The sequence below is a fragment of the Phragmites australis genome, chromosome 17, assembly GCF_958298935.1.
Source record: "Phragmites australis chromosome 17, lpPhrAust1.1, whole genome shotgun sequence".
In the NCBI taxonomy this organism is placed as follows: domain Eukaryota; kingdom Viridiplantae; phylum Streptophyta; class Magnoliopsida; order Poales; family Poaceae; genus Phragmites; species Phragmites australis.
Genome location: NC_084937.1, coordinates 16,013,271 through 16,026,839, shown reverse-complemented (window position 1 = coordinate 16,026,839; position 13,569 = coordinate 16,013,271). Strand labels below are relative to the sequence as shown.

Here is a 13,569-nt window from a genome sequence, read left to right as displayed (position 1 = left end):
AGCGCGGCTGGCGGCAACAACCGAGGTGGCGGCGCTAGGCTCTCAGGCCGGTCTACACCGCTCAAAGGCGGGTCAACACAGCTAGGATGTCACAAGGAGTAGGAAGAGCATGGGGAGGGGAGAAAGGAGATCACTGGCGCTCAGGTGAGGGAAAACAGCCAGTGGTGGGGACTCGCGGTGGCGTTGCAGGTGATCCTGGCTTGGTCCCGCGGCTTTGCCTCCTCCCTCGACTTACCCCTCCTGCACAGCCACCGGCAACAGAGCGATAATGGCCGAATGCGTGGAAGGTGACAACGGTGTTGCGAGATCGAGTGGAGAGAACCGGATCCGAGGCTTTGTGCGGTGAATGGTGAAAATGAAGAGAAAAAGGGCTCAGGGTCTCCATTTTATAGATGGCTTGGGCTGGTTTGAGGCAGTGCGGCTTGATTTCCCGATGAGCAGGACGGCGTGAGGTGTGGCTCTTGCCTAGGTTTCGTGCGGGGCGTGGCAGCGCGGCCGCCAGCCATCCGCGTACGGTGTGTCAGTGAAAGGGAGGGAGAGCGAGAGTGTGGAGAGATGCGCAGAAGTCTCCGGTGCCTTAATGCTGAGGGGAGAGGACGGCGCGACTAAGAAAAGAGCAGCAGGTGCTGGAGGTCAGGGATGATTCCGGTGCGTGGGTCCCATTCGGCTGTGGAAGAAAGGAGACGGCGGTATGGCTGGGCCTGCTGAGCGCGGTTCTTATGGGCTTGGGCGTTCGTGTCGCGGCCCATGGTACAGGGGAAGAGATCAGTTCAGCTAGACTGTGCAACAGAGGGAAAGAAGGCTGACCCAGTGGAAGAAAATGAAAGAAGGTGAGATGGGCTGGGCCAGAGAGGAAAAAGAGATAGATTGATTTGAGACTAGATTCAAATAGAGCTATTTGAATTTGGGTTTGGATTTAGATGTGAATTTCAACTGAAATTGAATCTAAGGATTATATTGAATTTGAGAGATATTCAAATTCAAATCTCCACACAAAGAACCATAAGAACAACTAAACCAAAGATGCAATGATCACCTTAATGCATGGATAGAAATTAATTTGTTGCTCTTTAGGATACTTAGCCAAAAATAATATATTTGAATATACACATACATGTATATACATATATTTATATATATTCAAATATATATTTTCTTAATTTTATGTTGGTTTAAATCATTATAATTTTTTTAAAAGGAGTAAATTTTGTTATAATCTAAATAGTAAAACTCAGGATGTTACAGAATAAACTACTAAACCCAAATCTTTCTTCAAAGTACGGCTAAAGAAAACAAGTATATCTATAAAAGTGATGTTCCCAATACCATAATCATTTGTCTAAATAATATGTGCTTATAACTTCATGAATCTCTTCTTTGACCATGATTTTCATCCATTTGACGTGTTTGGAATCCTAAATTTATCACATAGTATTTATGAGACTAAACACTACATACTAACAAACCATGTTAGCTCCATTAACTATATGGATATTAATCACTATAATCACATTGACTCAATACTTGGGTCATGGATTTCTCTATCACCCGACAATACCTGATGAAGTAAAGCCTATAGATAGAGTGAAGCATCCAGATGAAAAGAAGAAGATTGTAGCTCTTGTAATAGACATTTATGCCCTGATCAACCATTGGTCAACTCCTTTGACACGAGGGCATCATCTTCCTTTGTATATGGCCATGCCTATGACCTATAAATACTCCATTGTATATGGCCATATCTATGGCCTATAAATACTCTATGTAATCCTCTCATAGGACAACTCATTCCTCATAATATAATACACATTCGTAAAGGTGACCCCAAATAGCTCCCAACTCACTGAGACTCACGGAGCTCACTGACGGACGTTAGCTGCCTCCCGACCCTGAACCAATTTAAATCCCATGTCATACAACGACCCTCGGACACGAGGCCCATAAAATAGTCAAATGTCGCTCGCTCTCATTTGTGTGATTTCGGGACATGTTCCGATCAGAGTCTCAGTCACGTGAATATCCTTACCCGCTCACTCGTGTTTGTTTACTGAAAAAACATTTCACTGAATTTCGAATATCTTTAGTATATGGTATATCCTTGTTGCATCTTAATCATCAGGGAACTTTTCCCTGCATGGTAGAGTATAATGTTTCCAGATATATAGTTTAACAACCACCTTACTTTCACAAAATATATATAATGAATCATGCAAGGGACTGATGATGGTGCTAGTATACCGAAATAATGCCTTCGGCATGAGCATCGTTCAAGAAAAGATAATGCTGCGTCAGTTTCACGCTTTCATACCTTGTGAATACCAAGAGCCTCCCTTACTGCACCATTGTTTGCCCATAGCCGGTACCAATGGCCGATGCAGGGGTGAAGTGGAGGAGAGCTCTCCTCTCTTCCTCCTCCTCCTCTACCTCCAAATTCTTATATTTTAAAATTGCAAAATTATATTGTCATTTTGGAAATTTGCAACAATAGGCGTTTCTCACCCGTTCAGTGAGCAAGAAGCAAAAATAGCCCATCCAACCGGAGATATATTTAAAAATCATAAAAATACCATGTATACTATCAAAATAGTAACAAAAAATTATGAAATTTTTTTGTGGTAGACAGGATGCTAACATCTAGTGCTCTACAAATTTTCAACTCAAACAATTAGATGTATAATGAGAAATAAAAATAACAAATTTTAGCATCCCTGAAATTTATCTTTTTGTTTATAACCTTACAGGTCATATTTTTTTCACCAAAGTTGTAGAGTGCTAGATGTTAGCATCACATATTTTTTTTAGAATTTTTCATAACTATTTCAATAGTGTGTTTTAAGGTTGAAAGTATTGAAACATGATATTTTTATGATTTTTAAACATATCACTCGTTAGATAGACGGTTATTTTACTTTTCACGCACTAAACGGGCGAAAGACATCTGCTTTTGCAAATTTACAAAATGGCTGCATAATTTTGCAATTTCGAGTTAAAAAATATATAAATAAAAAAGTTCATTCCTCCTCTCCTTCTCTCCTTCTTCTTTCTTCCTTCCTCCACCTCCTTCCCCTTCTCCACCTCTTTCTTTGAATGGTATTCAAGCTAGGGGCTTGAGCCCACCCAACCCCTATGGATCCGCCCCTGGTCGTTACTGATGCAAGCTTCAGTTAATCAGTTATCTCTCAACTAGAATAAGACTAATTAAAGTAGTGTGCAACATGATGACACACCCCAAAATTCTTATTTTGGGTTGTGAGCATTTTAATACAATAAAATAATATTTTTCTCGAAATTTGAAAGCTTTTCCAAAATTTTGTTTAGAGTTTAAAAAGAATTTGTTTTGTGTGATGAAAAATATATTTATAAAATATTAGAATAATTTAAGGAATTTCAAGGTAGGATAAATTCTTGTTCTATTTTTCCCACATTATCTAAAAATCCTCTGTGGACAATCTCATCATGCATCATTTTGATCCAACCCAGCGTGCATTGCTCTTCCTCAACATTTTTCTCTCTAGCCTGTGACTCCAAACCAGCATCAAGCCATCAACCTTGCATCACGTTGGATTGCTAGCATTACAGCACACATGTGCGCTAAAGCCAGCCCAAACCAACTCTCTTGCATGTACATGTACCTGATCGTTTCATCCAATTCCAAACGATGTTGTCCTTTCGCCTAACTGCCAAGGCCGGCCAACAAAGCTCGAGTTAGTGCTCAATCAAGACGCATTGACATCCATTTATCCTCTTTCAATCCCTAGCAATACATAGTTGAAACGCCACTTAAATGGCCATAATGGCAATTGAAGCCGGCTACCAATTACTCCTCGTCGTTAGCCTCATCTTGTCACAAAGTTTCGGAGTTCAATACGGTCTCAAATGCAAATCTTGGCAATACCAAAGTTATAAGTCTCATCGAGACCTTCGATTTGAACCTATGGAAGCCCCCTTTTGGATAATGGACCTAGGAGTTATGGCCTCCGAAATCAGTGCTGCGCAGATAAATCTGAGTTCAAATAGTTTATCTTGTGGTGCATTTTGGAAACTCAAGATGACGTTTTCAGAAGTTCCAATGAATACCAAAGTTGTAGATCGTTTTGTGTACTATAATTTAGAGTCCAAAAACGTCCAATTTGTAGTCCGGATGATGGAGATATCATCCTTGAAATACAGACTGGCGAATTAGCATCGTGCAATCAGATCACAACTTGGGCCTGGGCCATGACCGGCTTGGATCCCATCTTGGCTCACCAGCCCGACGTCCCTAGCCCCATAAAAAGAGACCAGCACACCCTCCCCTACCCTTTTGCCACGTCCACCAAAACCTAGCCGCTGCCCCCAACATGCCAGGCACCATTCACCGTCGCAGACAACCATGTTGTCGCTGTTTGGCATCCGCATTCCCGGCGATCCGTCCATCCAAATGACTTCATCTTTTGTCGAGATGTGACCCAGGTTGTTCCTCACCATATCCAAAAAATGTCTGGCCAGAGGAACAAAGAAGCTACCGGGATCTCCGTCACCACCGCCGCCGTTCGCTGCCGTGCCGCCAGTGTCGCCACCGCCGGTGCCATCATCGTCTCCGCGGATTCTTCGTCACCGATCGTTGCAACAAGGTGAGGACCAAACCAGCCCCTTCCCCTACTCTTTTCCCCTGTATGGATACCATTTGTGAGCCTTAATCGAACCCTAGCCCGGCTAAATCCCTCGCTACGCGGCCACGGCCGTCGCCATCGCAGACAGCCGCGCGACCGCTGAATGGCATCTGCATTCCCCGGCCGATCAGAGGTTGGATCGCCGCGCCCTTGAACCAGCACATACCTTTGGATGTCCCACAAGCCTTCACCAAACCGTTTGTCCATTAGAGCTCTGACGCCACTGGGATCACGATCGCCGTGCCCGCTGCCCAGTCTGGAATTCTGCGCGTGCAGCGCGAGTTCAAATCGTGTTCCCCGACGAACTAGCACTCCAATCCACAATTCCTTTGGCCGAGACGTGACCCTGCTAGTCCTCTACATCCTCCCAAAATCGGTTTATCCAAAGCTACAACAGAGCCTCCGTTCTTGACGTCGCAATCACTGTTGCCCAATCCCATACACGTTCTGCGTACCTAGAATGTCAGCCGCGTTCCCTGGCGAACCAGAGCTCCAATCATCGATCCCTTTGACATAGACATGCCCCTAGTTATCCTCAACAATCCCTAAAAGTAGTTCAGCCAGAAGAGCACCGACGCCGACGATTTTGTGGTCGTTATGCCACTGCCCTCATGTCTGTGAGTGTTCTACGCGTGCACCCGGAATGCATTCGCGTTCCCCGTCAATCCAGGAGCCATTTGGATGCACCAACCATATCACGGTGTGTCCCATCACATCTTCTGTGCGGCCATATGAAGGTTTCCTCGCATCTGCAGCGACGCCACTAGAAACACGATCCTAACTTCCAATGTCGTTGCGCAATCTCAACAAAGTTCCAGCCGATTGATCTCCTTCTCAGGTGAAGCCCTATCCAAATCATCACTGCAAAATCGTGTTCCAGAAAATATGAATATTTCTATTCAAACTGTTTCTTGAATATCAGAACCAATCTCCGAGAACGTGCACGTCTTCTTCGCTATGTCTGTGCACGGTCAACCTTAGAACCTGGGATCATTCATCTCTCTTTTGCCGCTACCTCGGAACTTCTCTAACAGGACCAACCATAAAACCGAGCTTGTCTTCTCGCATTCTACGCCCATGCTCTCCGTGATTTGTTGAGACACCATAGAGTAGTGACAGTATTTTTGTGTTTCTTTGTAGACCAAGAGCACATACCTGATCCAAGCAAGAAAGCATAGGCTGATGTGCTTTTCTATACCATCCAGCCCAGTCACTGTCCATGTAGCCAATCAATCTCTTGAGTCTTCAACTGGCTTATACCAAATCGTTCTATACATCGAACCAAACATACTACTTGTACTATCTTATTCAGGATCATCCCATCTATCTAGTAAGATCCCATCATATTCAACTTCGTACAGCTAACCAAACACTACCTTAGTACAGATGCCGGCTAGTTGTCAATCGGTTCGGCGAAATTCTATTTTTAACTTCACGGCGCTCCATTGCTTCTTGGATATAATAATACTTGATCGCAATATGCTTAGTCTTTTCATGATTGACCGGATTCTCTCTTATTGCAATAGCAGACTTGCTATCATAATAAATTGTAGTTGGGTAATCTTGTTTTTCGTCTATGTCTTTAATTATTTCTCTCAGCCATACTGCTTAGAAAACGGCTCGTGAAGCTGCTACATATTTTGCTTCTATTGAAGATAGAGTAGTGACAGTATTTTTGAGTTTCTTTGTAGACCAAGAGCACATACCTGATCCAAGCAAGAAAGCATAGCCTGATGCGCTTTTCTATATCATCCAGCCCAGTCACTGTCCATGTAGCCAATCAATCTCTTGGGTCTTCAACTGGCTTATACCAAATCTCATAGTCTGTAGTCTCTTTAATATAACATAGAACTCTTTTTGCAGTAGAATAATTCAGCTGACTTGTCTCTCCCTCTACCCCATCTCTACCTCTTCCCCAACTCCAATTGCCCATCACCTTCATCATCCCAGCATCCACCGTTCCACTGCAAGATCTACGTCCTCTTTGTCATGTATGCTGCTAGCCCGAGATCTCACCCACTGGCCACCGGTCATCACCCTCCAACAACCAGCAGCCCGTGGTGTAACCGCTGCCTCATCGCGTCTTGGCCACTGCCTCCCATCGCCAGGCCTCCGCTGTCCCATGCTTCCCTCTATAGTTGGTGGTCCAATGAACCCCGAACCCTAAACCCAACGGAGGCGGGAGGTGGTGCGAGCGCCGGAGAAGAGGAAGATGAGCATGGAAAGCACAGATCAAGAGGTGAGATCGTGTGGTGGAGAGGTGAGACATTCTGTTTTTCTTTTCTTTCTTTACTATGGAACTACGCTTCTCAAGCGCACCAAACCTCACCGCACAAACAAAGGTCTGTTTGCTGCCACTTCACGATCATAAAAAGAAAATGGTACTTAAACTCTTGTATACGGTTGCACCAATTAGGTCCAAAGACTACTTGATAATTACATTTCACGCCCAACTTTATGCAGCAGATGACTGTGTTACATGGACATGGTATGGGTGTTTGATTCGGTAAATTTAAAAAATAGGAGTTGGGATTTGTCATATATATTTTTTTCAACTAATTTTGCATTAAAACTACTATTTTTTAACGTTCATAACTGATCTCCGCAAATCTATAAGCAAATACATCACAAGTTAAATAAGAAAAAAAAGTTAGATATCTTGGGCTAACATTTTATAGCCCATTCAAGGATCCAGCCCATCTAAGTATTGCGCTAACTACCTAACACCACCTCTAAGTCCTAATCGGGCCACAGCCGAGGTCGCCGCCGCCTCGCCCCCGCTACCGTCGCCTCCTCCTCTCCTCCCTTCGCCGCCGCCATCTCCTCCTCTCTCGATATGGCCACTTCACGTTGGATGCTTATCGCACTGCGTCTAGTGTGTGTCGACGCGACCATACATATCTATGTGGCAAAAAAAATAAAATCAGATGACCGGTTAGGAATAGGATTTCCCTTCCACTATAGCTCGACATGGTAGCAAGTTTGCAAGATACCGTAGCGTCTTCATTTCAACTTTCATGGGACAGACGCACGCGGTACCATCTGCCATAGACACCTCGTCACCCTTCTTGTTCTTGGACTTGGAGACAGAACCCGCACTCTGCTCAGGCCGCAATTGTTCAATGATCGCTGATGCCATCATGTGACTTTGCCTCTTTACTTTCCTGTTTATGATGTTTACACGTTTGCCCCTGCCTTCTATAGTTAATTATGTTCTAGCCCTTATTATTCAAATGGAATCATCTATTCAAATCTTGTTCAGCGAATTTCATTTAAATCCAAGCAACACTCTATGAATTCGCCTAAATCTCATATCCTATCCAACCATAGAGTTTTTTTTAATGATGTGATGCCTCTGTTTGATGTATTGTTCTTAGTTATTTGTGTTTTCTTTTTTGTCGGTTGTTCCTGCGAATAGACGACTACGTTCCGAAGCAATACGAGGATCTCCAAGAGCAACAGTTTGGAAATCGATGATCTACAAAGTCAAGACTTCGAGATATGCTAGAACTGAGTTTACGAATATCACTGAGCAGCAGCCAGGCAAGTGTCCTTGAACATCTTGCACCTATTTTAGGACTTTTATATTAGTTGTTTATCCTTCTTGCATGTTTGTCTATTTTGGAATCCCATGATTAGGGTTTACTAGATTTTGTATGATTATCCTTGTCGCCGTTGATGAGTCATGGGAAGAAAATGGTAGATATGCTAGTCGTTGTCCTGGTTGGGTTAGAAGTTAAACTTGACTAACGATTATGCAACATGAATCGGGTATGATAATCTTTCGCAACAACATGGAATAGGGATCCTAACAGGATGGTTGTTATGTGAGTGGTGCATGAAGGCGCATGTGTTGTGCCGCACGATGGGAATGTGTCTGTTCCTATGTGGGGTACTAAGGACCGGTTCTGGAAGCCTATAACCCGGCTAAACAGCGCAACCACGAGGCTTATATGGGTACGGCCTAACCAATTAATTAGATGTCCTCTATATTCTGTACGCACCATTGGACGGTTAAGTGGCACAAGAGGGGACCTCTGCAGTAGATGTAATCCCTGTTAGTGGTGAAACCTTAGTGGGTGCATATGGATTTAGAGGCGCTTTGTAAAGGCCTTGTAGTGAGACCCTGACTCTACACCCTAGAAGTGTGAAGCAAAACGGGAATCACGACTTGTGGGTAAAGTGTGCAAACTCTGCAGAGTATAAAACTGATCGATCAGCCGTGCTCACGGTCAAGAGCGGCTTGGACTTCTTCTTGATTAGTTGGGATTAGGGTTCTGGTATGGATGGTCAGGTAACCACGTAATGGAATTATCTGGTGAGTTAAGGTAGCCGGATATGGAATATCTGGTGAGGTTGGTAGTCGGATGGAATCCGATGAGCTGTTCTTCTTGTTTAAGTTGTGTCTTCATACTTAGTAAATAGGATGCCTGATTCTGGGAATTATAGGTTAATGTTGCTTAGTGCAGTAAACCAGTGTCTAACCTTTTTCTTGACTTAAGCCCTCATGTCATATTTTTCTACACTTGCGGAGTACGATATGTACTCACACTTGCTGTTTCTAATAATAAATGTTGCTCAGTTGGAGAAGGCTACACGAAGATCAAGGAAGCTGAAGACTGCAATGAAGACAGAATGTCCTAGGTCGCGTTGCCCCCAGTCGATTGCCTGTGGTGTGCCCTAAAGCTTTCGTTAGAGTTTTCTCGAGTTCTTCCGCTGCTGTTCAAAACTCTAGTATTTATTTCAATAAAGTTGTTTTTGTTCGATATAGAATTGTATATCACTGATAATATCACCGCATGTATGATAAAACTGATTCTAACATACATGTGGAATACACTTAGTTATTTTTTTGAAAAACTGGATGTGACACATGATTAATTAGCTGATCACACATTACCATACAAATGCCATAACATAGTACACAGCTGCAAATTCTAAACGAAATGGTGGACATCAACAGAATTGTGCCTCGATAAACAACAACACAACAGAATAGCCGAAGAAGGAACACGCTGTGCATGAGGCTTCTAAATTATTTCATTTCATTCTTGTGCTAGCAGATAAGTGGAATCCTTGGAAGTGTGGTACGCGGTTTCAGCAGACCAATTCTCGTAAGAAGAGTCCTCTGCTGACAAATGACCATTAGAATTCTCTTCCAGCGAACGAACTGATGAACTAAGCATCTCTGGATCAAGGACGGGCAACTCGGCGTCGTCACGTCGCAGAACGTCCATGGCTTGCGCAATCGACGGCCGCTTGATCCGATCGCGATGCGTGCACCAAAGGCCGGTGGTGAGCACACGCCTCATCTGCCGCTCGTCGAACTCGCGTTCCAGCCGCCGGTCTGCTGCTCCAAGAATCGAGTTCTGGCGGTACATGTAGCGAACCCAATTCAGTAGCACTATTGGAGTTCCAGTTGATTGCGTTGATGTCGGCCGCCTTCCGGAGGCGATCTCCAGGAGGACAACACCGAAGCTGTAGACGTCAGATTCGGTGCTCGGCCTGCAGCTGTTGACGAACTCTGGATCAATATACCCGGCCGTCCCTGCCACGACCTGTGTTGTACGCGAGTCGGCTCCGTGGTCAACAAGCCTCGCTAAGCCAAAGTCTCCGAGCTTAGCGTTGAAGGATGGGTCGAGCAAGATGTTTGCAGGTTTGATGTCGCCGTGCACGACGCACTGGTCGCACTCCGTGTGGAGGTACAGTATAGCATAGCCGACACCCAGCGCAATCTTGTACCTGTGAGCACGCATGCATTATTGACGAAGGTGTGAGCTCATGCCATTTTCCTCAGAAGCACCCATGCATATATCCTCAGAGGCTATTTTGAAAATTATTTACGGAAATATTGAGAGCTATATGGTTAGTGTGACTACCTGTGTGACCAGGTTAACAGCTTCTGAGGATCATACAGATGTTTGTCGAGGCTGCCATTGGACATGAACTCGTCGACAAGCAAGAGCCCTCCCGAGCCATCGCACCAGCCGAGGAGCTGGAGGATGTTACGGTGCCTGATCCTCTCCACTAAAATAAAAACTATATTTTGAGGTACCTAGGGTAACTTTTTACAGGTGATTTATTTGAAAAACCGTCTGAACAGTTGACGAGGGTCTTCTATGATTACGGACCGTCTGCGAAAATATTTTCACAAGCAGTTCCTTATGTGAACCATCTATGATAATAGATTGTAAAAATGGTCATTTTTACAGGCGGTTTCTTACGTGAACCGCCTCTAGAAATAACTATTTATTAAAAAATTCATAACTTTTTCATATGAAGTCGGATGAGAAAAAACTCTATATGAAAATTGTAGCTCTCGATGAGATCTACAACTTTGTAGTTGACATTTTTTTATTTAAAGTCATTTAGATGTCCAAATAATCGTTTAAATTTTCAAACGATTATTTGGTATCTAAATGACTTCAAATAAAAACTTTTCAACTACAAAGTTGTAGATCTCGTCGAGGGCTACGATTTTCATATAAAATTTGTCCTCATCCGATTTCATATGAAAAAATTATGAATTTTTAATATAAGCTATCACCCATTTCCACAGGTGGTTCTTTATGTGAACCGCCTGTGGAAATGGGTGATAACTTATATTAAAAAATTCATAAATTTTTCATACAAAACGGATGAGAACAAACTTTATATGAAAATTATAGCCATCGAAGAGATCTACAACTTTGTAGTTGAAATGTTTTTCATTTGATATCATTTTGATGCCCAAATAATCGTTTAAAGTTTCGGATTGCAGATATCAAAAGTATTACGTATGCTTATATGTTCAGTAGTCGTTCTTTGGTGTGATGGTGTGGAGGGTTCGTGCGACCAGACAGGTTTCGAGTTCGAGTACCAAAAATCGCGTATTTGGCGCGAAAAAATGCGTGACTTGTGACTTGCGACATCGCGACCCCGTGGGGTTCCTGATCGGTAAAAAAAAAATTGAATAAAAAAATATCGATTCGGGGACCGATTATCGCAGACGGTCCGCTTAAGGAACCGCATGTGGAAACCTGTGGTAATATATTTTTACAGACGGTCACTTTTGTGCTTATGAAAATCGTTTATTTTCTATAGGCCTTCGATCGCAGACGGATACGCTAAACGCCTGTAAAAATAAATTATCATCCGTTTTTAAAAATAATTTTTTAGTAATAGTGATAACCTTCACCTAGGCCTCGAGCTCCTTCATCCCTGCGCGGACGATCCTTGATAGCCACGTAACGTTCCTGGACACTCAGGTAGCCTCGGTAAACCGGCCCGAAGCCATCTCGACCGATCTTTTCCTCCTCCGCGAACCCGCGCGGCCAGCTCGCGCTGGCGGTACCTTCTTGGTCCTGAGGTCTGTAGGACTTTCGACGTCCTACGCGTGCACCATAGGACAATCCCTGCAATGGCGCAAAGAAGGCCAAACAAAGCCAAGCCGACGGCGATTGCCGCCTTTGTAACTATGCGCTCCTGGCGCCTTGCACTGTGCTTAATACCCAGCAATTTTCTGGATTGAGAAACATCGTTCTCCCTATTACTTGTACTAGGAGATACTTCCCCTGCGTACCACTACTGTTCATCATGAAAGGAAACATCCATGGAAGCGTAGACAAAGGAATGGTATGATTCACATCTGTGTAGCTTCCACGTAGGTCTGATCTTGATATTTCGGTGGTTCAAAACGAGATTAAAAATGAGACTTCATTATTAAATATAAATCGTTTAAATCTAATTTTTTTAGTTTATTTTTATACTAATATACACAGTATACATATGGAATCTTGAATTTTGAGGAGCCAGAACGGTCGCACTGTCGACCCCTCCGGACCGACCCTGCTCCCACGACGGTGAGGCGCTGATCTCCTCGGTCGGGGAGAGAGACCAGTAGCAGCAGTATCAGTGACGACTGACGAAGAACCAGTGGCGTTAACGACTCCAGGATAGCCACGGAAACTGTCAATCGGCGAAGAGGACCGGAGGTAGCCGGCGGCCGACGAGCCGGAGCCGAGGTAGTCGTATGGCTCCCCGGCGATGTGATAAACGAACTCTGAGAAGTTCGCCATGGGCCTCGTTGTTTGGTGTGCAGAAAGCGTATGTAGAATCAGCGGGATGATCAGAACCATGGTTGTTGTGGTCTGCGGCAGCATCAGGAGCGTGATAGTAAAGGATTCTAGGAGCAGGAAGAGGAAGAAATGAATCTAGTGGTGAGCAGCTTTCAGATAATTTGGCCTTTCTTCTTTATCCGTGAAGTCAATGGCAAGTCTACCGAGCAAAATCTGAAAGATTTATCAAACCGCGTCCAGATCGAGTCTGCAGTCTGCAGTTCTGCACCCACGTCGTTTTCATGTGTGTGTTGGTGCTAGCTAGCACAAATAACAGTTGTTGCTGGTATGTGGAGTACTAATGCAAGGGACAAGGCATTTTTCACAAGATCAAATGAACCAGCCAGTCAAGAACAGAACAGAGCTAGCTGAACTTGTTTCTATGTTTCTATTCCTCCAAACGCTCACCCACATAGCACGGTAGCCGTTCATGCCTATTTATAGACCTTTACACCGAAAAATACAACTGACTTACTCAGATTTTCTCATATGCATGGAGCTCGAGAGCTCCAGCAGTCTCACATACTTTTTTGACGATTGCTACCACTAAGTAGCAATGAACTGGCATGAACTACAAGCACAAAAATCTGGAACCTTTTACAGTGGTTCATACTACTTGTAGATAGAAGTTAGTATAAATTTAATTTGATCTTTCATGTGATTGAATATTTCTGTAATTACAAAAATAGTGTTAATATTTACACATTATACTATTGAAGGGCACTGTAATCTTTTTTTTTAATACTTAATCCCTAAATAATCGTTCAACCAAATAATCAGCATTCATGCCAATCTAAACATTAAACCTATGAATTTGCATG

General features: G+C 43.6%; 1 protein-coding gene across 1 annotated transcript; it reads right to left on the bottom strand.

Annotated features, from left to right (window-relative positions):
• Positions 1–9,521: 9,521 nt before the first annotated feature.
• Positions 9,522–12,709, bottom strand: LOC133896912 (probable kinase CHARK). The gene is made up of 3 exons (XM_062337546.1): positions 12,529–12,709; positions 10,532–10,679; positions 9,522–10,394 (listed from the first exon to the last, which is right to left on the bottom strand). The coding sequence occupies exons 1-3, from the start codon at positions 12,707–12,709 to the stop codon at positions 9,698–9,700; spliced, it is 1,026 nt and encodes a 341-aa protein (XP_062193530.1). The 3' UTR covers positions 9,522–9,697.
• Positions 12,710–13,569: the final 860 nt, after the last annotated feature.